This window comes from Leishmania mexicana, chromosome 28 (genome assembly GCF_000234665.1).
Source record: "Leishmania mexicana MHOM/GT/2001/U1103 complete genome, chromosome 28".
Taxonomy (NCBI): Eukaryota; Euglenozoa; class Kinetoplastea; order Trypanosomatida; family Trypanosomatidae; genus Leishmania; species Leishmania mexicana.
Genome location: NC_018332.1, coordinates 1 through 25,896, shown reverse-complemented (window position 1 = coordinate 25,896; position 25,896 = coordinate 1). Strand labels below are relative to the sequence as shown.

Sequence of the window (25,896 nt, the reverse complement as noted above, 5' to 3'; positions counted from 1 at the left end):
CCATAGATGCCGAGACCCTGGCAAAGGAGAGAGAGAGCCGTACGCCACCATCAGCTGTTCCCTTTCCAGAGCTCGTATCCCCATCTCGATCATTACAAGGTCCACAAGGCCGTTGGAAACTTGCAAATCGACCTGCCACACGCCATGCAGCGTCTGAAAAGCTCTACGTGAGCTGCACGACGGCAAAGCTGTAGAGATGCTCATTCACACACCGCGCGGCGCTGCCACATAGAAGGGCCTCCGACCCGTCGGCGTTAACGAAACACATGCTCAAGTCCGAAATGTCAGAGGAGCTGACCAACACAAGAGTGTCGGCGCAGATGCCGACGTGTGGAGTGCTGCATCTCACGGCAATGTCAGACAATTAGCTCTGCTGATATCATGCTATTCACATAACCGCAGTCGATTTCGCCGCGATGCATCTTTTTTTTGCATGTGCGCGAGCTCACCCATTCCATTTGTTACAAAACTCTTTCTTTCGGACGATTTTTAGACAAGTTAAAGAGCGGAACGAAAAAACAGCGAGAAACTCGCCTCCCCGGCTGTGCGGTGCCTCTGTAACTGGGCCTCACAGTCATTGGATCGATGAGCTGCACAACACAACTTAATTGAACGGTGTGCAGAGCAACTGCAAAACCGGCAATGAATGAAGGCAGTGAGATCCAGCGACGACCTGAAATGAGTAGCACCTTTGCCGAAGCGCATCAAGCCGTAGCATGTAAAAAAAAGGCACCGCGCAAACGAGGACAGATAAACAAGCGAGCGGGTCCGGCACTGCACAGCTCCCACGATGGACGTAACACACATACACGCATTTACCATGGACAATAGCAGAAGGAAAAGAAACATAAACGAAGCGGTGTGGTCACCAGGACGTTCGCGGCCAGTGCTTGTCTCTTGGGAGAGGAGGGCATCATGCAATATTCAGGCGTGGCTATACAGGTAAAGACGGCGCTCAAACTCAAAACCGACCCGACAACCAACTCGCCCATATCATGCGACAGCGCGGCACGCACATACAACTCACAACATGATTTCGGGGGCCATCGGCAAAGCAAATGCAATCCACATAGAGAGCAAAGGTGGCATGAACCCTTCATGCACGGGTGTTCCATGGGAAGTAGATGGAGGTGAAGAGAAAGAGCTTTAAAGCCCACACCAGGAAAGAAGGAAGTCATTGTAGCACGCAGCACTCCAGCGCATCAGGAGTCGAAGTTGTGTGGCGCAACGCGCCCAAAAGGTGAGAAGAAAACGACCAACCGCGCGAATACGAAAACTACTTCCCTGCACACTATGCAAACAGCTACTCGACGGGTTTCCACGTATCAGCACAGCCCGCACACGCCGATATGCGACGGTGCGCGGTTAGCGGGCTAGGCAGCCAGCTTACTCTCGGCATCGCGAGTCGTTTTCCAGAAATCCGGCGAAGCGCTAAGTCCGCTGAAATGGCCACGCAACCGATTCAGCAAGTCGAAATGACCAGTACTTGGGTTGAACACCTCGCGTTCGTGGTGCATCGCCTTCTGAAAGGAGGTAAAGCTGAGAAAGTGGATATTGCTGCGCAGCTTCTGCTTCCGAAACCCGCGGCGCAGGTGCGCGATCAGCGTCCGCTCGTACGAAGTGCGAGTACTGTCCATGTCAAACGCCTTCTCCTCGCGGTACATCCGCCACAGAGACTGCAGCAACGTCGCCCCGCGCATTTTTTGTACCACCGAGAAAAAATCCATCCACAGCTTCGAGCCCACAGACGAGTCTGCCGGGAACCCAAGCTCAAAGATCGCAAGGGCCTGCACAAGTCGCAGTGGGGCAATGTGGCGGTCACGCCGCATCGTTGCAAGTGAACATGAAGGGTAGTATGGGTTCGGTCTTCTCTGCGGCGCAGCGGCGGGAGGGTAAATAGGGAGCTCGGAGAAGAGCAGATGAGCCGGCCCGCCACAGCGGTAGGTGTCCCACACATGCATGTACTCAAGCACCCGCTCCTGCCGCTTCTCACTCGTCGGCATGTACTCCAACAGCCTCATCAAGACGTACATGAACCGGCGCTGCCGAACAGGCCGGCAGATGCCCAGCTCCTCCAGCAGGTGCGGCACCGACCATGACGGGATTCCCTCAGGCATGAACATGCGCCTGAACTTGCGAGACTGAATACGGCGGCGTGTTTGGGGCCGCATGTCGTCATGATTTTGCATGCCGAACCGAACCAGCTCGGTCAAACCACCACACAGCGTCCGGTAGAGCAACAAGCTCTTTGCCGGCAGCACATGCAGGAAAACAGTGCGCACCGTTGTGGTCAGAGAACCAACGAAGAGGCCTACGATGCTGGCCATTATTGCCTTTCCAATGACGGCCAACACAAAGGCCAGGCGCGACGTTGTGTAGTACTCTTCGATCACGTACAGCGTGGTCGAGCTGTTCTTCATCGCCGACGCGACTGCAGTGCCGTTGAAAGGTTGCCAGTAGCCTTCAAAGTTCGCAGGGATGGCCGAGGTGAAGGCGAGGCGCAGTATGGCGTCAAACGCGGCGCACCACGTCGCCGGTGTGTACCTAGTGCGCGTTTCCGCTGCATACACATCGGCCAATGCACTGGCGCAGGCGACAAAGTAGACCACGATGCCTGCAGCCCTGCTAGAGATTGAAAAGAAGTGGCGCATCAGCGACAGCAATAACTCGCGGCTCAGGAGACGAAGCAGAAACACAAAGCGAACCGTGAGAAAGAAGGTGGCGTACTCGTCTGGGGATATGAGGCAGCCACTGCCCTCTACCAAAAGCATCGAGCACAGCACCACAGCGACGCAGTAGTAAAGAAGCTGAATCACTTCACACAGCAGAAAAACACAGTCGCCGAAGAGCACGTACGTGTGTTTGCCGTCGTCCTGGCATGTCCGCCAGCTCACGATAGAGCGGGCGCAGCGGTGGACAGCAAAGGAGCACGACATGATCGCCTCGGCCAGCCCGCACAAAGTGAACGCCACCTCAAACCCCAAGAAGAAGATAAGGTCATCCGAGGTGGCTGAGGTAGTGGGGCTGAAGATACAGCCGAACACGAGGCTTGCCAGCAGAATCACGTTCCCTACGTAGCGGTAGAGCCACTGATACCAGCTGAAGCCAGACATGGTAATAGGGTCCTCTAGCAGAGGGATCATGTCCACCATAAGCCGGTTCGTGTCTCTCAGGTTGGTGCCTACCCAGAAGAGATATGACAGACATGTCGAGATGCAGATGCCAGGCAGTACCCAAAAACAGTAGATGGAGTAAAAGACGTACGCATCCTCGCTAAAGTACGCAACGAACAAGGCAGACGTCTCCCCGACGTTCGGCCACGAAGTGCGGCTACGGGGGACGGCTGCCAGGAAATCCGGGTAGGACACATTGGACCGCAAAGCCTCCACCTCTGCTGGGTTACTCCAGTTGATGTTCATCCACGCAAGAGGCTTGAATCGGACCATGAACACCTGCGCCCGAAGAAGCTCTGCCATGTATGCAGCGCCGCCCATCACCGCGACCGGGAAGAGAATCTTGATTGCGGAGTCAATGTACATCTTTACCACCCGTTTCATCTCGCGAAACGGAAACACCTGCAGCTGTCCAATGCGTAGCAGCGACAAGAATCGCACACAGTAGTAGCTACGGAGTCGTCGGTCGGGAACGAGCACCAGCACGACGGCGCACAGAAGTGCACACGCCGACACCAGCGTCATGATCGCAGTCGAATCATGCGGGATCACTACAATCGACGCCGCAACGCTCAACAAGTGAACCACACAAGACGAGACCATGAGAACGCTGTCGCGGTCCAACGACGCGTCAGCGACCCACAGAAAGGCTATAGAAACGAAGGTGAGAGCAACATTGAGGTAGTGCACGTACACGTTGCGGACGACAACGCGACTCAGAAACTGTGCGACTGGGTTTCCACTGAGGCGGTCATGCGCGCTGTTCTCCTCCAAAGAGGCAAACTCGCCACGGCAGATGATCTCCGTCAGCGCCTTGCACTCCTCCTCCAGCTCCGGCTCGCATCTCTTCATGGGCGTTTTCTGCAGCATGTGTTGATTTGAGATCGTGACGCTGCTGTAAGACGAGCCCCAGACAGGGCTGAAGCGACGGCGTCTCACGTCATTGAGCCAAATCTTCATCCGTACAATGACCTCCACCGAGATGTTGGCCTTGAGACCCCAGTGAGTGTACCACGACCCGCCCTCCAGGTAGTTTTCGACGTAGTCCAGGACGTCTTTGTGGAGGCTCTGCACCACAAGACGCAAGAAACGCCCAATAAAGTTGGACAGGCGCAAAAGGGGGTGCAGCATAATGGCGAGGAGGAACGGCGCAAAGCAGAAGTGCGTGAAAAAAACGAGCATCGCCATCACGGGTGCCTCCGAGAGTGGGTCAATATGCTCTGGCGTGAAGGCAGGCAGAACAAGCTCCCGTAGCGAGACTACTAGGCATTCGCGTTTGCTCGAGCATATGGAGGGCCGCATCTGCAGCTCTGCTGCCGCGAGGAACTGCAGCGCGGCCACGTAAGAGATCATCCATATCGTGAAGAACGAGGCAACGAGGTAGACCATGCCCCAGCGCACCATGCCCGGAACGCTGAACAGAAGCGACCACCCCTCCACAAGTCGCACGCTTCGAAAGGCGACAAACGGGATCCCAGGAGGTACGAATCCGATAACCACGCAGAACACCCGAATCATGAGCCGCACGTAGTGGGAGAAGATGAACTCGAGCCGGAGAAAGTAAAGCGACGCCGCCAACTCGACCGCGAAGACGGCGCTGAACGCCGCCTCCATTGCGAACAGGTTAGGCTTGACAGACGCCATAATGAGCATGCCAATGAGCACCCAGTTCATCTCCTTTCGCAGCAGCGCGCCAGTCCACTGCCGCTCAATGAACCGTTCGCCGAGACCTTTGCGCTCAATCATACCAAGCGCCGTCTCCACCACCCCAATATCGTACGTGCCCCGCGAATGCGGATCCTCATTGCGGCAGTCCCACCGTGAAGCGTCCTTTCTTGTCGCCTTCGCTACAGGTACAGAGCGCTGCAGCGCCTGCGCGCTCAGTATTGCACCCCCGTGGCTTTCGAGCGTGTCTTGAACACGGCGCACAAAACGGTGCACCGTGATATTAGTGTTATGGTCGTAGTGAGAGGCTTCAATGGCCTCCTTGGCAGCTCGGACGTCGTCCTCCCACATCACACCGTCGAGCTGCTGCCCAAGGGCCTCGATGGTGGCCGCGCGATGGGCGTCGAAGAGCTTCTCCTTGCCCTCGTTGCGAAAGCGATGCTTGTTTAACTTGAGCTTTGTCTCGTCGCTAATGTCGTAGTGATGCCGAATTGCGTTGTGGGTACCAACGATCACCGCCGACCACCAATAAAGACACATGACACCGCGGAAGACGATGAGCTGCACCAGCGGTATTTGCAGCCGCAAAAGAACATCGCCGTCTGGAAGGACATAGCGGGTCTGCTGCGCACGCAACGGTAACAGAGAATCGATATCCACACTCGTGTTCGTCTGGCGGATCAGAAGCAGCACCGTGTGCTGCGGGCTCACTGTGCTGAGAAGAGAGAGGAATACGCGACCCCAATTGCCTCCATTCGAGAGCAGCAAATGATTTACAGTGGTGCTACGCACGGTGGAGCCGATCCCGGCAACAGCAAAAGGCACGAACATCAGCAGATACACAACAGAATATTCAATGGTGCGACAATATGTACACGTGCCTGGGTGACGAGGCACCAACTGACGCACCACGAACGGGAGCTTGAGTGTGAAGAGCGTAATCACAATCGACCCGCCGTAGCAGCTTGCCGCGGTGCAGATCAACGCGGTGACGACAACCGCAACGTCCCATAAACGCCACCAGCACAAGGGCAGACAGCATATGAGCACAAACTCCACGCAGAGAAACGCCATGTCCACCTTGTTGTGCACCTGCGAAGCACTGGTTCGCGGAGCATACCCCATGTAAATAAGAAGAAACAGACTCACCGTGAACTGTGCCAGCAAAATGAACCGCTCGAACCTAGCGGCAAGCAGCTGTAGTCGGCGAAAACGCGACAGCCGCATCGGTGGGGGCGGCAAGCGACGCCTCTGCATGAAAACAATTTCGCGGAACACGCTGCAAAAGTTCTCCCGCCAGACCAGCCCAGTCAAGAGCCGCGTCACCTCCCTCAGCATCACCTTGATGCGCATCAGCATCAGCTTCTCCATCAAAGTGCCCCGTTCCTTGCTCAATTGGTATCTCTGCACTGCACTGAGGAGCACGTCAGCGGCCTGCTGCCGTCGGCGCGTGATCCGGGCTTGGTGGCGCCGCCACACCCTCTGTACAATTATCGTCATACGCCTTACGTGTAGATAATGACGCCTCGCTCGACGTGTTCTCACGATGGACTGAAGGTGCACAAGAAGCGCCTCAGGAAACCGGCGAAGCGGGACCTCTTGAGCAGCAGGAGGCACCACCAGTACCGATAGTGCCTCATTCGATTCGGCAGCGGGAGATATGTTCTCCTTCACCTTGGCCTCCGATGCCATGTGCAGCGCGGCGCTAGCAGTGGTCCCGGCATTCTTTTCAGCAAGCAGTCGCACCTTGTTTCTCCGAAGAAACAGTCGGTAGACAGCGCTTCGAGCCAGAAAGCCCCTCCCGATGCGCTGCACTTCGGCGGCACAGCACTCTCGCGCCGCGCGCTCTCCACCGATGCGTCTCGCGGATATTTTCTCCGTTTCCACGAGCGACGTCCACGTTGACGCCTCTTTTTCGTAACACACATGACGTCTCCGCCTCTCCTTCCCAAAGAGCTTTCGTCGCTCATAATACTGCCGGTGAATCCGTGCACACTCTGCTCCTTCACCGTGGCGCAGCAAAGCAAAGGAAGAACGTTCGTGTTCCCTCACCTTCTCGCGCTCCTCCTCCTCCGCGATGACAAGAGAGACCACCTCATCGTGTAGCACCAGCGCGCCAGAAACGGCGCCGCGTCGTAGCAGAAGCTCCAGCAAAGCAGCACTATCGGGGTGCCATCGGTGCGCTACGTCGTAGAGCGTCACCCCTCTATTATTAACAACATTGATCTGATCCGTGACATCGGCTCGGTCGAGCAGTGACTCTATGAGCAGCAGTAGCTGGCGGTGGCTGATCCTCTCGTTGCTCAGCAAGCCGTGTAGAAAGGTATCTCCGTTGCGATCGAGAACACAGACGGCCCCGTACTTGGCCACAAGAAGCAAAATCGAAACGATTGTCCGTGCGCAACGGGCTGCAACGTGAAGCGGTGTCTCTCCCTGCAAGTTCTGTGAAAAGACAAACCTCACCTCGGACTGGAGCAGTTCGATCAGGCAATCCGGAGACGCAAGCGCAGCAGCCCTGTGCAAAAGACTGTTTTGGTCCGCATCACACCAGACACAGAGTCCAGGAGCAGAAGGCGCCAAAAGCCTTCGCACCTCAGCGGCATTCGCGTGGCAGACAGCCCCCACCAGCTGCGGCTCCGGATGAAACGAAGGTATACTGGAGAATGAGTTGACGCTTCCTGGAAAAGGACTGCTACCCGCAGGTGAGAGCGGCAATTGGCTCATGACGAGAGGGCAGATGTGCTCTACATGAAATGCTTGCTACGCGTATATATCCCTGTGCGCCTCAGTCGCAGAGACACTCCCAAACACTATAATCTACGTCGGCTCACCCAGCGCTGATCGTTGCGCATAACAGTTCGATCGTGGGAGCGGCGGTGAATAAGAGTAAGGAAAGAGGGTCCAAGTAGTATTCGCAGCTGTGACAAGCGTGAAATGCGCGCATGCGAGGCGCACCTGTGCGCTCATTACTGTCGGTCAGGCAAGGGGAAAAGGAATGGAGGAGCACAGGGAGAATGTTTTCATACTCCCAAGCAGTTCTTTGCCTACTCGAGCCTGGGGCACAATGCAGAGAAGAAAAGCCGAGAACATAAATCTGCAGCGCATGCTGCACATTCCATGGGAATGCTGGCACCACGTAGAAGCGGAGTCGTGCCCCCGCCGACGGCACGCGCTGCATATGCAAATGCAACAAAACAAGAGGATAGATACGATGAAGAGAGAGAGAGACAGAATCGCATCAGCTAGCAGACGGGTTTTTCCATCAGCGAAGGGAAAAAAGGCGGCACGGTTTTCTTTGATTGGTTCATTTTCCTAGCGAGCGGGTCGCTGCGTCTAGGCTCCCTCACGGTCCATGGTATAGCTGGATTCCTCCTGCCCCTCCACGACACCAAGGCACCCGTTGAGTGATTGAGACGCGAAGCAGTCGTCGGTGACGTCGTCAGGCAGTGGTGGGGCAAGTGGAGACAAGTACTCTTCGTCGTACTCTACGTCCGCGCAAGAAGCTATCGCCTTCACCACACTCCCGCAGAGAATGCAGAGACGCCTCGTGCGTGTCTTTATCGCCGCCTCCGCGTGTGCTACCTCCGCGTCGAACTGCTGCTTCATATTGGAGAACTCCAATGCAAACCGCTGATTTACTTCGCGGGCTTTTTCCAGGCTCTCTGGCCGCGTGGAAGTCTCACACCCCGGCGGCAGGGGTACCTCTCCGGACAACAGCATCGTGTTTTCGCTTAGCCTCTTTGCACGCATCATCAGATCCTCGTAGAAAGCCACGAGTGAGTGTGCGATAATGCCGATTTCCCACTCGCACTCCGATATAGCCTTTAGATACGGAAGAACAAACTCGTTCGCGAGAGAGCTCTTGCGCAACGCGAACCGCTGCACCGAGGCCATCGTTTTCTTTACAGCAGCGTTCTCTTTTCCCAGAGCCTCCAGAGCGCTCGTTGGATACCACCCCTTGATAGGGCTCGAGGTGAGCGGGTGAGCAGCGAAGCCCTCCGCGAACGCCTGATACGTGGATGCCTCTCCCTTCAGGGAGCCCACATACTCCCGACAGAAGAGCTGCATCTTTCCCAAGTGTTCATGATTCACGAGGGCAAGCATGTACCGTTTTTCAAAGGTCGGCGGTAGCATCGACTTGAGAGAGTCGATGATCTCCAGCTTGTCGCTCACGCCGAGCTCGGCTTCCTTTGGCTTTGATGAAAACCACGAGAACAACTTCCCACTCTTTTTCGGCTTGAGGGTGTCACACGCAGCGATATCGCTGTTCACCCTCGCCTGAACCAGGCTACCCAGCTGCTTGTAAAACGCCGAGAAGGCGCGCTCCTGAATCTCGAAAAGAAAGTACAGCAAAGGAAGAAATCCCGAGAGCCTCGACCAATGGTGCACGATGAACTGGAACAGTACAGTGCACGTCCCCTCGCACATCTCCGAGTCTGCTGGAAACAAGAGATGAGAGAACGAGTAGCGCAGCGCTGCAACGAGCGTCTGCACGTGCGCCGCAGAGCGATCGACAACAAACACTCGCCGCGAGAGAGTGCTCGAGAAGCGGAGCCATGACGTTGCCTTGCACTGTTCAGCGATGATGCCCGTTGTGCTCACATCTGGTCGCCCGTCCCACCGCATCTCCGTGCACGTCACGTCGAGGTCACTGTCATCGGCGAGAAGATCGGTGCCCTCGCCTTCTGGGGCCCGGTACCTCTCAAGCGCCTCAAACGGCGCCAGCACCAGTGACAGACGGAACGCGTAAAAGCGCCCGGAGTCCACTTCGAGAGTCTTCAAAATCGGCTGCAAAATATCGACCTGGGGATCGGCCTTGTACAATTCATCAGGAGACCAGAGCTCGGTCGCGATGCTGGAGGCTGAGCGCCTCAATTCATGTCTTGTAGAGGAAGACATACCTATTATGTTTGCGAGACGCGGGTTCTGGGTACAATCGCTGCAAGTGGATCATTTCTTGTGCGTGTGAGCACCGCCGCCCGCCGTAACAGAGTTGAAGTGTGGAGGAAACAAAGAATACAAGCTGCACGTAGCCGTCAGAAGAGCCGAAAGCATGCAACCATGTTCGCCGCTGTCGAAGGGTCGGCCAGAAGAGGCACGGCGCTTCGCCAGCCCCCCGCATCTCCAGGTCCGTCAACCACAACCTCTTCGCAGGCTCAAATAAAGAAAACGGTCGACCAGCCCTGAACTAAACAAGTAGAGCAAGCATAACAGTCACTGCTACGTGTCAGAGAGGCCCTTGAAGAGAAGCAAACGTTCGCCTTGCTAGCACATCCATGCATGCGCCCTCGTCTAGATGATGCATAAAGTTCTAGGTCAATGACCACCTGTGAAGACAGACTAGTACCAGCGTGGAAACAAGACCAAAGTACCTGAACGTGCACGTGCCAGTAGGTCAGATAGAGACAAGTAATGTGCTTCTTTCTTGAAAAGCAACCGCCTAACAAGTCACTACATACACGCACGCCACTGCCACACAGCCTGTCCTACTCCGTTCCCTGCACAAAGCAGTAGGTGCTAGACCGCGGAAAGATGGATGTGAGATCCGCCACTGCCGCCACCTGGCCGGGAGAGAAAAAGCCAGCGTTCGGGCACGAGCGACCCACACAGCGCTGCAAAATTGATGGCGCGAAGATCGCACCAGCGCTGCCCAAGCTAACGACGGGGACTTCCGGTTTAGCGATGGTATTCAGTCCGCCGTGGGAGAAGTGAAATGCCGCCGTCGAGGATGCCACAATGTTACGACGCGCCTCGCGCGCCACATTGATGTCCTTCTCGACAAATATCGGTGCAATGCGTTTTTCCATGCTGATCAAGAGGCTTGCGGCCATTTCCGTGTCCAGTTCTGCGTCATCTACGAGGAAATCAACAGTGTCGCTTTGGTCTAGAGAGATTCCCGGAGGAAGTGAAAAACTGAGCTCACCCCTATCGGGATGCCCCACAAACGAAACCGGCACATGCACGTCGCCGTGTCTCAGGCCAAGGAACACCTTACTCGGCTTCTCCGCAATCTCAGGCAGCGAGTACAGCTCTTTGACAACCTCCGTGGCAGGCCGGTTGTTCAGCGCTCGTACCGTCACAACACCACCCTCGCACGCGACGTCAGTTACACTGGCGCTGCCGAGGGAAATCGACGGAACCACACTCGCTGTGTGTGCCTTCAAGAGCTTGCTGCGCAGCACAACAGCAGCCGCACTGCCTCTATAAACACGGTCATTGATGAAAAAGATAGAGTCCTCCACCTTACCACTCGGGTCTCCTCCACCGGTCACACTGCCAACAGGAGGGTAGAGTCCACCAACCAAAGGGCATTCCCTGCCGAGTGAGCTGCTCAGAGTGCTGAGGTGCGCTGAGAGTACCTGCTCGTACTGGAGTGCAAGACCCGTGTCAAGCATAGCAAATGCCACCGCTGGCGGCGCTCGGCCTGGCGCTGCGATCTCGTCCTTGTCCGGAATAGCATCGAACGTGAACGACTCCATTTCCAAGTCTGGAATGCAGCCAAGAATCACCTGAATGAACCCCCCGCCCAGGCGCTGATGGCACACCATCCCTCCTAGCATGTGCACGGTGCCAGCCTTCACCGAGGACGGGGTGAAGCCATTCACCTTGCACATGTTAAACCAGACGACCTCAGGTGCATCCACCATACAGGCGTAGTCCACCGAAACGTTCATATAACAAAAGTTCGGCGGCCGCGGAAGCCCCGCCGCCGCCACGTCAAACGCCTCAGCGGCAGCGATGCGGGAACGATGGTCCCCGCTACTGGCGGCGGTAAACACCACCTTGCGCTGGTCGACAGCGAGCTCACGCCTCTCTTGCTCCTTCTCCGCCCGCTGCAACAGTTCTCGAATCGCATCTGGCGTGCACGGTTCCTGCGATTCAATCCATCGGCGAGCACCAGCCAGCACCAGCGAGGTAAGTGTACGTCGGGCCAGGCGGCGCATTGGGGCGCGAACACGCAAAAGACGAGTCGCAAAAAAACTAGCGGCCAAACCGGGTGATTCGCGGTCCGTCTCAATCAGGACTCCCACACACGAAAAAAGCTAGCGAGAGTACCGGTGGGAGTGAGCCTCAAAACGTGGGGCGGGCGGGAGAACAACGCATTCAAACGGTGGGGGAAACTAAGATCAGAAAAGCAAACATCCATCGAAGGCGAACAACGGTAAACAGCAGCAGGAGTATAAAGAAGGGGAAAGCGATTGAGGTGTAAAAATGACGTTCATGGTGAGTAACGAGGGCACAGCAAAGCCGACGACAGCATACTCACTCGCCGCTACTCTTGTCTCGTGCGCAATGTACGTAAGCTTGTAGCCATGCTCTGCTATAGCAGGACATCAGAGAAACAGCGCTGAGAAGGCCAGGACAAGTCGCAGGGGTTCCTTGTACGCATGCGCGGCGGCTAATACCTTTACTCGTTTTATACTTTGAAGAAACTACAGCTGGCAATCAAGCTATACATCCATAGCACAAAAAGAAAACCACGTGATACCAGATATCGCGCACACAGCGTCCGTGTGGCACTCTTTACATCGCACACACGCATCGTCAGGGCTTCCAACGAAAAGATCCCTCCTCACACACATACACAAAAACAAAATGAATGCAAGCGAGAACACGAGCAGCCGGAGATCCATGTAGACAGATCCGATAACAGGGCCCAAAGAGGGAACTCTGTCGCGTTTTCCTTCCCCATTTCCTTTCCACCAAGCGAAAGACTCTCACTAGTGGCTAGCGATTGATGGCTTGACGACTCTGGTCGTTTACGAATTTGTTTCCTTCGATGACATTGTAGCCTCTCACACCGACACTGTCACTCGCGTTGGCGGCTTGGACAACGTTGCGGCTGGCGGCCTGTGTGAGAAGAAGGGTGTTGCTCTGGCGCATCACCTGATCGCTAATGGACACGTCATCTAAGTACTCCTTGAGAACCCCCTGCAATCCTCGGTTCTCCTCTTCCAAAAGAAAGCGCTCCTGCGTCAACGCCGCATTGTCCAGGACCACCTTGTTGTGCTTCACCCAGAAGCGGTCCAGCGACAGCCACTGCTCATTCGCAGCTGGTGCGGCGTCCCTGCCTGACAGGACATCCTCCTGTGCGTTCCCAGAGCTCTCAGCGGCAACACGCCGCTTTGTTTCCGCCTCGACTGCCGCAGATGAAATGTTCGCCTCGTGCAACAAAACCTGCTCTCGCTCCGTCTCCAGCGGCCTGCACAGCTCCACTAGCCGCAGAAGACGCACCGCTCGCTTCGAGGTCGCCTGCAGCGCCTCCTCGGTCGCGTTCGCCTCCTTCACAAGTTCGACGAGTGCTTTAGATTGCAGCTCCCTCCACCGCTGCATCTTATCCTTCAGTTTCTTCAGGTGACGCAGTGTTGCGTCCCGCTCGGCCTGGATAGCCGCGTTGCGACCCTCCCACTCTCTTGCGTTACGAGCGATATTGGTGCGCCACGAGGAGACGCTGCCTTGCAGTTTTTCAATCTTGCGCAGCTGGGCGGCAATACGCTCCGTCGTCTCCTGGTCCTCTTTACACTTCGCCGTGTACTCCTTCATGTTTGCCTGCGCGGTGGACATGAACTTCTTGTAGCGTGAATCCAGTTCACCACGGAGACCATCCTCAACCTTGTTAAGGTCTGCTTCCATCTCCCTCATTGCCTCCTCCATCTTCTCGGCAGCCGTTTCGTGGCCCTCAGACGTTTCCTCCTGCAGCTTCTTCTCCAACATCTCCGCCTCGGCCGCCATGTTGTCCAGAATCAGGCGCAGGTCGTCCATTTCAATCATGTGCTTCCGCTCCAGCTCGGCCCTCTCATACTCGAAGTCTTGCTGCATCTCCACAACGTTGGCGTCGAGATCTGCCTCCATGTCCTTCGTGCGCGCCGCGTGCAGCTGAAGCAGAGAGCTGACAACGTCCATGTGAGAACGACAGGCGTGCATGCACTGCTCCTCCGCCACACTCAGCTCCTCTAGAAGCGTCGTGGAAAAGCCCTCCTTTCTGTCCAGCGTTGCCTCAAACGTTCGCCGTAGTACATCGATTTCGGCCACCAGCTCCCGCTGTTTGCACTCACGCAGAAAGCGTATCCAGCGGGAATCGATGGCGCCAGAGACGGCATTTGACATCTCCTTCTCTTCCGCGACCACCTCGCGCAGGCGACTCTGCAACAACATCAGCTGCCGACACCGTCTTTCCGACTCCTCTGCGCGTATCCGCTCGAGCTCGACATCGCTAAGTAACTTCTTCCGGCCGCCTCTCTTGGAACCCTTCTTGGCGACCGGCATTTTCGAGACGAGGGATGCTGCTGATACTCTATAAGAAACTTTGAGTGCACCTCCTATCTCGAAAACCATTGCACTCTGAACCGGCACACTCACACGCACGCAAACCAATCACGCAGCCATGTGAGAGCCGCCGCACAACACAAAATACACGCAAAAGAGAAAGGGATAGGTGAGGAAAAGCTGAAGGTAGTGAAAAAAGGGAAAACAATAGCATTGAATGTCGAACGAGAGCGTGCCGAGGGGGAAATGCAGTCATGAGCAACAATTCATCCCATTAACAAACACACACAGGTATTCGCATGACACGCGCAACCTTGTGTGGTAGTGAGTGAAGCAGCGAGAGAAAGCACAGCCTCCATTGCTTCGGCTACTCCTCGCGCCGCTTCTTCGCCTATCGAAGCATCGGCCACGCACCACCTCAGAAACAACATTCAACCACCTGGTGAGTTCACACCACATCGATCAGTACACCATCCCCGCGCCACCAATAACCAGTTTGTTTTTCTCCTACCGTATCGTCAGCAAGGACAGGGTGACCCTAACATGCGTCGAAAAAAAAGGCGCCGATAACGCATGCGTCAACGCAGCGAGAAAAAAAAACTCTCGGTGCAATGTGAGAAAACGACGATTCGGAACTCACGTACACCCACAAAATCACTAGAAAGCATGTGATGCGCTCCATGACTCCTGAGCACGTCAAGACGCAGCCGAACCTCCATCACAGAGGAGAGATTCACTTCTTCTTCTTCCGCTTTGCCAGTTCCTTTTCCAGCTTTGCAATCTCAGCTGTCTTGCCGTTCTTCTCCAGGCAGCGAATCACCTGTGTCACGACGCTTTCCTTCACACCAGAGCCGTACGACTTCAACATGTCCTGAAAAACTCGTAAAGTCGCATGCCAGTCGTGCCCACTTGTCGTACTGATGATGAGAGAAAACATGGCAGCAGGCAGTTTCGGGATGGCCGCGCGCGTCTCGTCGTAGGCTTCAATCGCCTGCTTCCACAGATTCTGCTTTCCAAGCAGAGCAAAGCGGACGAGGTACGTATTGTTGTCTCGCTGCTGGAGAGATGTGGTCTCAAAGAAATCGATGGCCTCCTGCCACCGCGATGATTTGCTTAGGCTACTTAGCACCGTGTTGACCGTTGTCGTGTTCACCTTCACCCTACGAGTAGTCATCAGGGCGTAGATATCTTTGACCGTCTCTGGGTGTTCCACCGCAGCGCCCAAGGCACAATTGTAAAGCAGGGTCACCGCTGACGGCTCAGCCTTGATGACGGTGGGCAGTCCATTCACAACCTCTAGTGCTTTAGACCATTGCCGCTCCTTTGCATAGAGAAGCATTTTCTCCGTCAGACCAGATATGTCGGCAATCACGCTTGCCGTCTGCTCATATAACGTACTGGACGGACTGGCAGCTGCGCCTTCGCTCATGCGCGAGAAGCCAATGTCGCTGACACGCACATCGCTCAGCGGCTCACGCCCTACCTTCAGAAGTGCCTCATTCACGAAAGCCACGGCACGCGGCATCAGCTTCGCCACGGGCACCGCCTCGTTTGTCGAGTCCGCCAACTGCACAATCTCCTTCATCATGTTCTGCTGGTAGAGAATGGGCAAAAGTTTGCGCAGCCCCGGGCTGCGAGCCGCTGGAGCGACCATCTGCACCACCTCAATCGCCTGCCGCAGCACCTCCTCCGTCGGATGAAGCGCGGCTGTCATCGTAGCAACGCGGATGTGAATTGGTAGGAGACCAATCATGGCAACTTGTCGATAAATCTCCTTGAAGACGTCCGCCGGTGCATCACTGTTGAGCGCCTTCATAGCGACAGCGCCGAGCACCACAGGATCTTCGTTGTTGAGCCCCCTGGCAGCCATCTCGGCCAAGAGCCCCTCTGTTTGGCTTTTGTCCGAGCGCACAATAAGCTCTGCGTAGACGCTCTCGTCGACATCCGACGACGCTGTCAGCTGCCTCAGCAACGTACGGCGATACGTGCCCCTTTCGGCGCTAGCGATGAGAAGCTTTGCGCGCGCACCCATGCGCCCGCTCTCCGTGAGACTCCGAGAAGCGTAGGCAACCACCTCTTTGCGTGGTCCCTCCTCCAACAGCTGACTTGCCCTCAGCAAGGTTAGGTCCACCACCTCGCTCCCGCTACGGAAGTTAGAGCGACTTTCCTTGGCGAGCTTGAGCGCCTCTTCCCACCGCTCACTCCACACGAGGACCTGGAGTGCTTTCACAATGATTCGGCTGTCCAGGCGCTGCTTCTCCGCTTCCGTCAAAGCACCGAACGCCGCCAAGAAGTCTGTGCCGCCAGAGACCAGTAAGTGTGCCTTCCGCATCACATGGTCAGGAAGCTTCGCCTTCCCTACTGCGTCGAGAAGATCGCGCCTGAGGTCGAGCCGCTCGGCGGGGTGTGCCGACCGAATGCTGTAGGCGACAGACGCAAGACCGGCCGGCAGCAGCGCTGACGCCCGGGCGCCGGCATCAATCATTTTCCGAAACGTCGAAAGAGCTGCGGCAGCGGAATCTGCGGCGAACAACTCGCGCAATAGCTTGCCGCCCACAGTAGGTTCCGCCTCAAAAGACACTTTGTAAGTGTGGCGCATCACCCACTCCTTGCCGAGCGTTTGATGCTCCTGCTCTCGCGCCAACGTCAGGCGCCGCTGCTCCTCCTCCTCGTGCTTTTTCTGCAGCCGCTCAAGCTCCCGCTCGCGCTGCTGTTCCCACACATCCACCGAAAGCCCTGTTGCCGCCGTCGCCGCCGCGGCGTCCGGCGCAGAATCACCAGCCGCTACATCCCCCGCCGTTTCCACAACGGTGGCGCCGACCGCGGCTATGGGAATACTAATCACCGGCTTCGGTTTACGGGCAGCTATCAAACCATCCTGAGGCGCTGCAGACACAACAGATGTCTGAACAACGGCCTCCGGTGCTGGCTGTGGCGTCACTTGCTGGCGAACCTCGAAAACGGGCTTGTCTTCAGTGATAAACACCTCCTCGACAGGAGTTGAAGCTGGCGGCGCGGACTCTGTCGCAAGATGCGTAGGCGGTGGCGGTGGTGGTGGTGCCGACACCGTGCTCGGCCCCGTCTTGGTGACAAACAGCGACCTCAAGCTCGGGGGCAGCTCAAGCGGCGGGCGTGTCTCTCTTTCCGTGGTCGGATGCTTTTCTGCAGTCGCCTTTGCTGGGATAGAAGGAATCTCAATCAGTGGCACCTTCTTCGCGATCGTCCGCCCTTTGAGTGGTCCAGAGGGAGCTTGCTGAGGAGTGGGTGGTCGCTTTGCCGCCAAGAACTCCGCCACCCTATACGAAACCCCACCCAGAGAGCCTCCTCTCTTCTTGCTATGAGACTGGATCTTCTTGAGCTGCTGCGCGTACTCCTTGGTACTGTGCTCCAGCGGCTGAACTGCGCCAACACGCTGGGCAGAGTCGAAAAGGACCTTTGCAGCAGCTGCAAAACCGGATACCGGCCCTTTGGGTGGAGGCGGCATCTGTACTGATTCCTTTCGGGAATGACAAAGGAAACACAAAGAAGCCCGAGGGGGAAAAAGTTAAAAAGGTGAAAGAAAAGGATGTGCTCAAGCAGGAAAAGAGTTCATAACTTTGCGCGAGGAGTAACCCCTCCATTCCCGGTGACAGAGGCCTGATAAATGGCGCGCAACACCGCAACCCGGCAATACACAGACAGACACACGCAGGTTCGCGCTTCTTCTGCGCAACCCGCAAGGCGTAGCCGTGCTAAAAGCAACGCACAAAGTAAGCACCTGATACTCATTCACAAGTTCTCCGAACATCACTGGTTTTGGTATGAAGGTGCATACCGATGAGCTGTACTCTATGACGTCTACCAGCAACACAACAAAAAAAAATTAACAGCAGTGAGTCACACCAAACACCGCCAATGTAGTTGAATCGGCTGTCACAAGTGCAGTGCCGCCCCGTACGTAGCGCCAAATGCGTCGTGCAGGCGACAGGAGTCCACTACCATTTGATACGGCTGAAGCAGGAAAACGAAAACTTCTTCCTTGGCGTCAAGAAGCTCATCAGCGCAGCGGATGGGAATGCGATCTTCACCGATGCAGACCTCTATCAGAGAGACTTGCCGAAGCAGCTCGATTTCCTCCACGAAGGCGACCCGAGAAATCGGCCGCGAGACATTCATACACCTCCGCTGCGCCTGCTGCGTGATCGCCAGGAGGCGCTCCAGCGGAAGGCGGCAGTCCACTTCCCTCTTCCTGATGAGCTCCTCTGTCTCTTTGCCGAGGACAGCCACAGTAATAAAGAGGACAGGCATTCGCATAGTCGTGATAAACTCGACAAATCTGTCGTGGAAAATCTGCCGCACAACACTATGGATCTCGCGCAGCGTGATAATGCCATCGGCAGAGGAGACGTCCACAGTGTTATCTTGAATCCGCATCAAAACACCACAAATGGCGGCAGACGCAGACTGCAAAAGTCGCCGCACGTCACCATAGTGCGACGCCGTTTGCGTGCAGAGCTGATTGACCGCCTGATCCGCAAAGAGTTTCGGCTCAATAGCGCCAACACGATGCAAAAGAATCTCACGCAGCTCTTGAGTGCCATACGACGAGAACACGAGCTGATTTACTACACCGAGACGGCTCTTTGTTTTCGCATCGAGTTGCAGTTCCATACTGTTGGAGATGGTGATCAGCTTGCAGTTTGCGTACGGGAGAGTAAGCCAATCAACTACTTTAAAAAGTCCCTTTGAATGTTTTTCCAGAATTTTATCCACCTCATCGACCACAATTACGCACAGAGCAGGAGGCTTGCCGCCCCACCCGCGCCGGAAGTGCTTTTCGACGCGCGAAGCGCACTGCGCTACCGGGCATGGCTCCACCGCCCCGAGCCTCGCCTTTGTTAAGTGATGATGGAGAGTGTAGTAGATATCAGAGCTCTTTTGAACAACAAAGCCGTTAAGGAAGACAGCTGTCGGTTTGGTACCCCGTTGCGACGCCAGTTGCGCCAGCGCAAAGTTTACGGTGGCCGTCTTGCCAGTACCAGGCATTCCAAATATTTGCATCGTGTGATGCTTTGGATCTTCGAGGAATTCCTGTATGGCACGTGCGTGGTCCCCTCTGCAGACAAGGTCCTTTGTGGAGAGCGTGCTCGACACACTCAGCGCCTGCACGCCTTCCTTCAGCGCCCGCATCACATCCTCCTGCTGGGCCGTTCGCCGGCTCCGCTTCATTTCCGCCACGGCAGCAACACGTGTCTCTACGGAGCGAAACCACAAAGATCGAAAAGCACAGAGAATCAGAGAACCCGCAGACAAAAAGCGATGTAGATTCGATCAGGAATATGAGGCGATTGTGCCGTTTCTCGTCACTTCCCAGAGCACGCCAAAAGCCACCTCCTGGCGGCGGGATCCCTTTCAAACTGCGGCTTTTCCACACACTGCCCACCGCGCGATTCTCGCCGAACCAGCTGACACATACCAAAGTCAAGACGCAAAGGGTGCATCTCCGCGCAACCTTTCACGCTAAGGGATCACGTACTGACAAGGCCCGCAGTCCCTACTCCGCTATCTTTTGTTCCTATAAAGCAAAGAGCCGCTCTACAGCAGTAGATGTTTACCATAATCGCTGCGTTGCCTGAGCAATCCCTGCAACACAGAACTGAAAACATACAAACAAACAAAGCAGTACGGCACGACTGCCCGCGACCCGGCAACCACAATCACGCTGAGGCACAGAAAAGACACGCCACTGAAGTCACAGACGGCATGTCCGTCACTCCGTTTTTCCACTACCAGCACCGAAAAGGGCATGGACCAGTGACCTCCTCTTCAGTAACTTATCGGAAGTCACCAGACCGATTTTACCATCCCGCACAAAGTACAGCTCCCTCCACATTGGTAGCACCCCAAGAAAGCGATAGCCGCTATTGCCGAACTCTGCCATTCCTCTGTCCCACTGAAACTTTCGTTGGTATGTGCCTTCATCAATTTTCTCAATGGGCACCGAGTCAAGATACCCTTTTTTGGCGAATCGCGCCTCATCTATCAGTAGATCGTGGACGCGCGGGCCATGGTGCATTCCGCCCCACGGGCACCCCATAGATGCGCCGGGGGCTAAAAGCTTGTATGCCTCTTCGCCCTTGCCCTCCCGACGTAGACGCAAGAACTCCTCGACCACCTCCATGGATACGGGAGTGAACTGCTACTTCAGATGAACGAGTACGTACAGACCGAAAAAGAGCAGCGAACTGCACTTTAAAAGACTCCAGTACCCCGAGAAACACTCCCTGAGCTATGCTAAAGAATCCCTTGCGATACGCCGGCTGCTATGCCTGCACAAGTAAGAGTGCAGAGAAAAAAAACTCACTTCCTTTGCGTGTTCTAAAACACAAAACAGATCCAATAACCACTGCACCTATAATCAGCTAATGTCTGGAGCGGTCCAGAAGCCCCTAGAAAGGCGCAGGAAAGAAAAAGGACAAAACAAAAGTACGGTAGCCTTCGACCTACAACAACACGGTCATCCATGAGACGAAAGTCGTCCGGCTTGATGCATCATCGCTTGAGTCTCATCCACGTACGTCCGGAGTGAGAAACTCGATTGCCAACAATGTTGGGCGCGACTCACGAAACTACTTCCCGCCAATTTGCTGACTAGGTTCGAGAGGCGTGGCGCTTGGGCAAGAATTCGGACTCTATCCTCGTGGGGCACAGCACTACACAATTATGAGAAGCCAAAGAAAAACACAAGGCATGTGAAGAGTATCTGATATACGCACTCCCACGGATAGCAGTTTCACGATGAGACGTTTCTCCTCCGAAACGTCTCCCTCGGAGAGCGGTCGCCGTACTCGACGACTACAGAGCGGTGAAATTCCTCTCTTTCCTTCTCTCGCACCTCCACCGCCTTGCGTGCGCGCTCCGCCAGAATGGCCGGATACGTTGGGTCCAGAGTCATTCGAACGGCCTCTGCTACATCGTCTTCCGGCTCATCTGTCTGCTCCTGAAGCATCCTGATAAGGCGACTCTTGTAGTTTCCCCAGTCACCGCCCATCAAGCGCACGTGCTCCTTCAACGCTTTCTGCCGCTCCAATCCCATATTCTTCGTCCGCCACTTTTCCATACTCGGTGGCTTGGCGCCAGGGATGCCGTGAATGAACCCAAAGTGACCAATCGACTCCGTCTTGTGCAAAATCCACAGCTCGGAGCGCAGTTTCTTCTTCAACTCGGGATGACATTCAATCGCCGGCTCCAAATACTTTGTGCGAATATTGCCAGAGAACCGTGCTGGGGCGTCATAATAATCCAGGATGACAAATCGCCGATTGATCTTCACCTCATACTCGACGGGGTGTGGGTAGTCCGGAAACAACAGTGCGTGAATATTCGTACAACACACCGCAATCACACCGTTCTCCGTAAGATGTGGGGTCACCTTCTCGAAAAACTCCTCCAGTTTCCCAGCATAGCCCTGTGCGGTTGGCGCAAAGGCGTCGTTCTCACCATCCCATAGCGCAGACACAATCTCCTCATCCGGGTAAAAAATTACAAGGTCGTATTTCCCCTTTCGGGGCCCATCCTTCATCTCGTCCGGGACTTCCGGGAACATCTCCGCCACCTGAAAGCTGACATTCGCCAGTTTTGGTGAGCGAGCGGCGTTCTTCCGACACGCCTCAATGAATCGAGGGCGAGAGTCCACTCCGCGCACCATTGGCACATGACAAACCTTTGTGGCAAACGCCAGAACACCTGAGCACGCATTCAGAACAAGGGCCTTGTGCAACATGAGGGGACCACGGAAATTATGAAGCCAGTTTTTGAGCAGCAAAATCGGCTCCTGGGTGAATTTGCTAGGCAGCAGCGCACCATAGGGTAAGTGCAGCCGAACAGACTTTGGCAGCGCCGGCTTTACCAAGGTCCCCTGCTCAAACGAGGAGAAACTGCGCACGAGCTGCACGTACTCGCTGTAAAGCAGGTGCGTGTGCTCTGATACGGGAAAATACTCCTCCACATATGCCTGAAAGCGCCGCCACAGAACTTGGGACCACTTGTAGTTATCAAAGTACAGATTCTGCACACCAAAGCTCTGATTCAGCTCGGCGTCGTTGAAGTCATCGAGCGTCCAAAAATCGCGCCGAATGAGAACACGACCGAGGATCTCTTTCTCCCGCAGGTGCAACGTCAGCACATCTTGAGCCGAGACAACGGGGTACTCCGATCTACACAAGGCTCGTGTTCCCACGCTTACCTTGTGAATCATCTCGATTCGATTCAGCGGTGCCACAAAGTGACCTTGCTTCAGGAGCGCATACACCGAGTCAATCGATTCACTTCCGTCCACAGGAACATAACCGAGAGGATACCGCACCGGATTCACGGTGGACTGTGGTCGGAGAGTAAGCCATCGATAGTGGCAACCACGCAGCGTGCTTGAAAATACACGGCGCATTATTTCATTCTACGTCACCCGCTAATGATTTGCGTGGCTGCAAGGCAGGAAAAGTAATTCTATCCCAGCACAAGCGCAGGCGAATCTCATGCAAACGGTCCGCGAAATAAGGTGAAAGATTCCGCCGAAGCAACAGCACAGAATGAAAAAGAAATGGAGAAAAGTGAAGTGAAAGTAGCAGTGTCGGCAGGCAGCCTCATCCTTTCTGTCAGGCCGAAGCAAAGCACCGCACAGTCGTGGTAACATCCACTCCACTGCCAAGAGTACCTCAGAATCTCTTCGAGATGAATAGCATTCCTCGCCGTTGTGCAGAACAAAGCAAAAACCAAGGGAAAACCTTGTCGCGCTCTTGATAATAAACTGGACACCCGTAGCTTCGCCTTTACGCTTCCCGAGAAAATCAGGCGCCATGCCTTTAGATAGCGGGCAAGCAATCGGCTGCGTTGCGCAGCCAGATAACCGGAAAAGGATCCTGACCGTGAACGGGAAACGTGCCCAACACGTCCCGCCTCACATTGAGCAGGATCCCGAGGAGGGCCACGAAATCGAGATTCATTCCAGACCTCAACACCGCTACACCGTGACACCTCGCTTCAAAGAGCACGGAAAGGCAAAAGTATCGTTGTGTTCCCGAGAAACGAAAAAAAAATGATCACGATGACGCGGCAAGGGCACTACAGGGGACTCACAGAGGAGGCCGAGTTCAGAGAAGGTAAGCGAAGCCTTCATCAAGCCGAATTGCGGTTCGGTGATCACGTACAGGGGTTTAGGGCTGCCTTTCGGCAGCCGCCTCCCCGGATGGGGGGTGATCGATATCCGGGCACCTCCGCTCTCGCGCGATTTTGGGCTGACGGCGCCCATACACTCGAGTCCACGCAGCATCAGCGCGCGCACCCGCGCATGTGTTCACCATTCATGCCTCCAAGGGCCGAAAGAATGGCGTTCTTGTGAATGGTGGCGGCGGCTGGGCGGCTGTGCTTCGTGGGCGGTGGTCCTGGGGGGGGCCTTTGGCAACGTCCGCGCCTGCCTATCGAACGTTCCCGGGGGATTCTTCGACTGTGCCAGGGAACACAGTACCAGCACGTCTACCTTGCTTGGCATTCTGCGAAAACCGCCAAACAAACCCGGGGCTCGTCAAAGCTCTTTGTGCACCTCCACCATGGCACGCCAACTGTGCCCGCTGGCGCGCATCAAGCCGATGCAGAAGAAACACCGACAGGCGATACCGCCCTCGGTCAGCGTAGGGCTTTGCAGTTGGGTGGGTTGGGGGATTTCCCTCCGAAACACATTCCCAGTTACCGCGCCTTTGGCATGCGCACCCCATGCCTCCGATGGACCTAGCCGCCTATTGCGGCGTCGTTCCATTTCTGGGAAAAGGGATGGTGGCGACATGATAAACTTGCATTTGTTGCGGAGCATGATGATCAGCACCGCCCCTAAACCTTTTTCGGCAAGTGCGCGCTGTACTGCGACCCTTTGGCTGTCGACTGTGTTGATGTTCGTCTAACCCGAACACTGTCGTCATCAGCACCCCTATCCACTACGCCTTTCCTGCGGAGCGTGGCCGTTTGGGGAACAAGCCGTAGTGTTCATGGCCCCCTTTAACTTCCCCGCATCGCCTGTGCACCGCCGGTTGGCGATGGCAAGGGCCGCGCTTCGGGAGAGACGCATGCAAACACGCCGCCAGCAATACGCAAAACCAAGAGAGAAGTGGCAACCGTGTCTCTCGCAACGTTTCGCATCACGCCAAAGACAGTGCCAGTATTTGTCTTCAAAGGCTGAAGGCGTTCTCCGGTCAACGGTGGCTTTCGTCGTGCACCTTTTGGCGCGACGAGACGATTCCGCGTGTCAGCATCACTCTCGTTGGATCTCTGCGGGTTTTTGCTGCCTGGCTGTGGCGCGGTCAGTCGCGCGGCATCGGCGGTGCGCGGGCGGCGCTGGGGCGGGGGGGGGCTCCTTGCGATGGGGCGTCCGAAGGCGCCTGCCGCGGCGCAAAAGAGGATGCGGGACAAAGACTCCCGGATACCTAGGCTGTGGCACCGTTGTTTCCGCCACAAATCCTTCCAACCAGTTCCATGAACTTCCCCACTGCTGCTTTCGCACCGCTCAGTGTTTTAACCCTGCCGCTTCCAAAGGGCGGTCTGCATCGGCACCCCGCTGCGCGACGGAGGGTCACATACGACAGACTCTTTCTTACGCAGCTTCCGCGGTGAAGATTTTCTCTACTACAAGAATGCCATTTCGCGAATGTCGGCTTTCCGTTCACGCGTCCACACTCTGCTTTTATTGCTCGGACAGAAACGCTCTTCAAAGAGCACGGGCGCCTGCTGCCGGTTATCCCTTTCCCTATGCTGTAATTGCCTTCATCATTCTGGGCATCTCGCAGTACGCCGGCGTTAGGGGTTTGGTCGCGCGTTTAATCGTTGCTTGCGGGGGCGCGTGGGATTCCTTTTTGGCCAGCCATAACCACGCCAGCCGCTGGCAAAAAAAAACCGGTTTTCATGCGGTTCAGCGCGATCGCGTAGAGTCTGTCAGCCTTGTTGCGCCTTGGGAGCCGATTGCGCCAATATCGTCCAGGTCGGCACCCTTCTACTCCAGAGGCGTCCTTGGCTACCCTTTTTCACGCCCACTGGCCCGCAACTTGTCAACCCCACAGAAGCACCCTCAAGAGGATTCAGCGCCGGTGGGAAATGCGTTCCCGAATGTGCATGCGCACAGGTGCCAACGTTAAGGCCTATCTGTGCACAGGTGTGCTTGCGCGCCTTGCCGCTGTGACGTGGTGGGGCGTAAAAAGGGGTGCTCGTGGCCCTACCCGTTGTGTGTGTTTGGCCAGCTGCCGTATTTGTGTGTATTGTGGGCTATTTGCGTTGCTGCTGCGCTGTGTGCGGGCGTGTGTGGAGAATTGTAATGGTGGTGGTGGTGTTGCTTTTATCCCTTGGTGTATGTGGTCTATTAAAGGTTGTTGTGAGCGTGTGTTATGGTACGGGTTAGGGTTAGGGTTAGGGTTAGGGTTAGGGTTAGGGTTAGGGTTAGGGTTAGGGTTAGGGTTAGGGTTAGGGTTAGGGTACGGGTGTTGTTGTGACTTGGTGTGTGTGGTCTATTAAAGGTTGTTGTGTGCGTGTGTTATGGTACGGGGGAGGGTACGGGTTAGGGTTAGGGTTAGGGTTAGGGTTAGGGTTAGGGTTAGGGTTAGGGTTAGGGTTAGGGTTAGGGTTAGGGTTAGGGTACGGGTACGGGTGTTGTTGTGACTTGGTGTGTGTGGTCTATTAAAGGTTGTTGTGTGCGTGTGTTATGGTACGGGGGAGGGTACGGGTTAGGGTTAGGGTTAGGGTTAGGGTTAGGGTACGGGTACGGGTGTTGTTGTGA

General features: G+C 55.6%; 8 protein-coding genes across 8 annotated transcripts; all 8 read right to left on the bottom strand.

Annotated features, from left to right (window-relative positions):
* Positions 1-1,373: 1,373 nt before the first annotated feature.
* On the bottom strand, positions 1,374-7,562 carry LMXM_28_0080 (hypothetical protein, unknown function; the record flags this gene model as incomplete). Its single annotated transcript, XM_003876792.1, has 1 exon — positions 1,374-7,562. The coding sequence occupies one exon, from the start codon at positions 7,560-7,562 to the stop codon at positions 1,374-1,376; it is 6,189 nt and encodes a 2,062-aa protein (XP_003876841.1).
* A 609-nt stretch (positions 7,563-8,171) lies between these two features.
* On the bottom strand, positions 8,172-9,737 carry LMXM_28_0070 (conserved hypothetical protein; the record flags this gene model as incomplete). Its single annotated transcript, XM_003876791.1, has 1 exon — positions 8,172-9,737. One exon carries the CDS (start codon positions 9,735-9,737, stop codon positions 8,172-8,174), a length of 1,566 nt encoding a protein of 521 aa, XP_003876840.1.
* A 587-nt stretch (positions 9,738-10,324) lies between these two features.
* On the bottom strand, positions 10,325-11,782 carry LMXM_28_0060 (conserved hypothetical protein; the record flags this gene model as incomplete). The annotated part of the gene is made up of 1 exon (XM_003876790.1): positions 10,325-11,782. The coding sequence occupies one exon, from the start codon at positions 11,780-11,782 to the stop codon at positions 10,325-10,327; it is 1,458 nt and encodes a 485-aa protein (XP_003876839.1).
* A 784-nt stretch (positions 11,783-12,566) lies between these two features.
* Positions 12,567-14,105, bottom strand: LMXM_28_0050 (conserved hypothetical protein; the record flags this gene model as incomplete). The annotated part of the gene is made up of 1 exon (XM_003876789.1): positions 12,567-14,105. The coding sequence occupies one exon, from the start codon at positions 14,103-14,105 to the stop codon at positions 12,567-12,569; it is 1,539 nt and encodes a 512-aa protein (XP_003876838.1).
* A 733-nt stretch (positions 14,106-14,838) lies between these two features.
* LMXM_28_0040 (conserved hypothetical protein) lies at positions 14,839-17,589 on the bottom strand (the record flags this gene model as incomplete). Its single annotated transcript, XM_003876788.1, has 1 exon — positions 14,839-17,589. One exon carries the CDS (start codon positions 17,587-17,589, stop codon positions 14,839-14,841), a length of 2,751 nt encoding a protein of 916 aa, XP_003876837.1.
* Positions 17,590-18,017: 428 nt separating this feature from the next.
* Positions 18,018-19,313, bottom strand: LMXM_28_0030 (origin recognition complex subunit 1 (ORC1),putative; the record flags this gene model as incomplete). The annotated part of the gene is made up of 1 exon (XM_003876787.1): positions 18,018-19,313. The coding sequence occupies one exon, from the start codon at positions 19,311-19,313 to the stop codon at positions 18,018-18,020; it is 1,296 nt and encodes a 431-aa protein (XP_003876836.1).
* A 541-nt stretch (positions 19,314-19,854) lies between these two features.
* LMXM_28_0020 (conserved hypothetical protein) lies at positions 19,855-20,265 on the bottom strand (the record flags this gene model as incomplete). Its single annotated transcript, XM_003876786.1, has 1 exon — positions 19,855-20,265. One exon carries the CDS (start codon positions 20,263-20,265, stop codon positions 19,855-19,857), a length of 411 nt encoding a protein of 136 aa, XP_003876835.1.
* Positions 20,266-20,877: 612 nt separating this feature from the next.
* LMXM_28_0010 (conserved hypothetical protein) lies at positions 20,878-22,530 on the bottom strand (the record flags this gene model as incomplete). Its single annotated transcript, XM_003876785.1, has 1 exon — positions 20,878-22,530. One exon carries the CDS (start codon positions 22,528-22,530, stop codon positions 20,878-20,880), a length of 1,653 nt encoding a protein of 550 aa, XP_003876834.1.
* Positions 22,531-25,896: the final 3,366 nt, after the last annotated feature.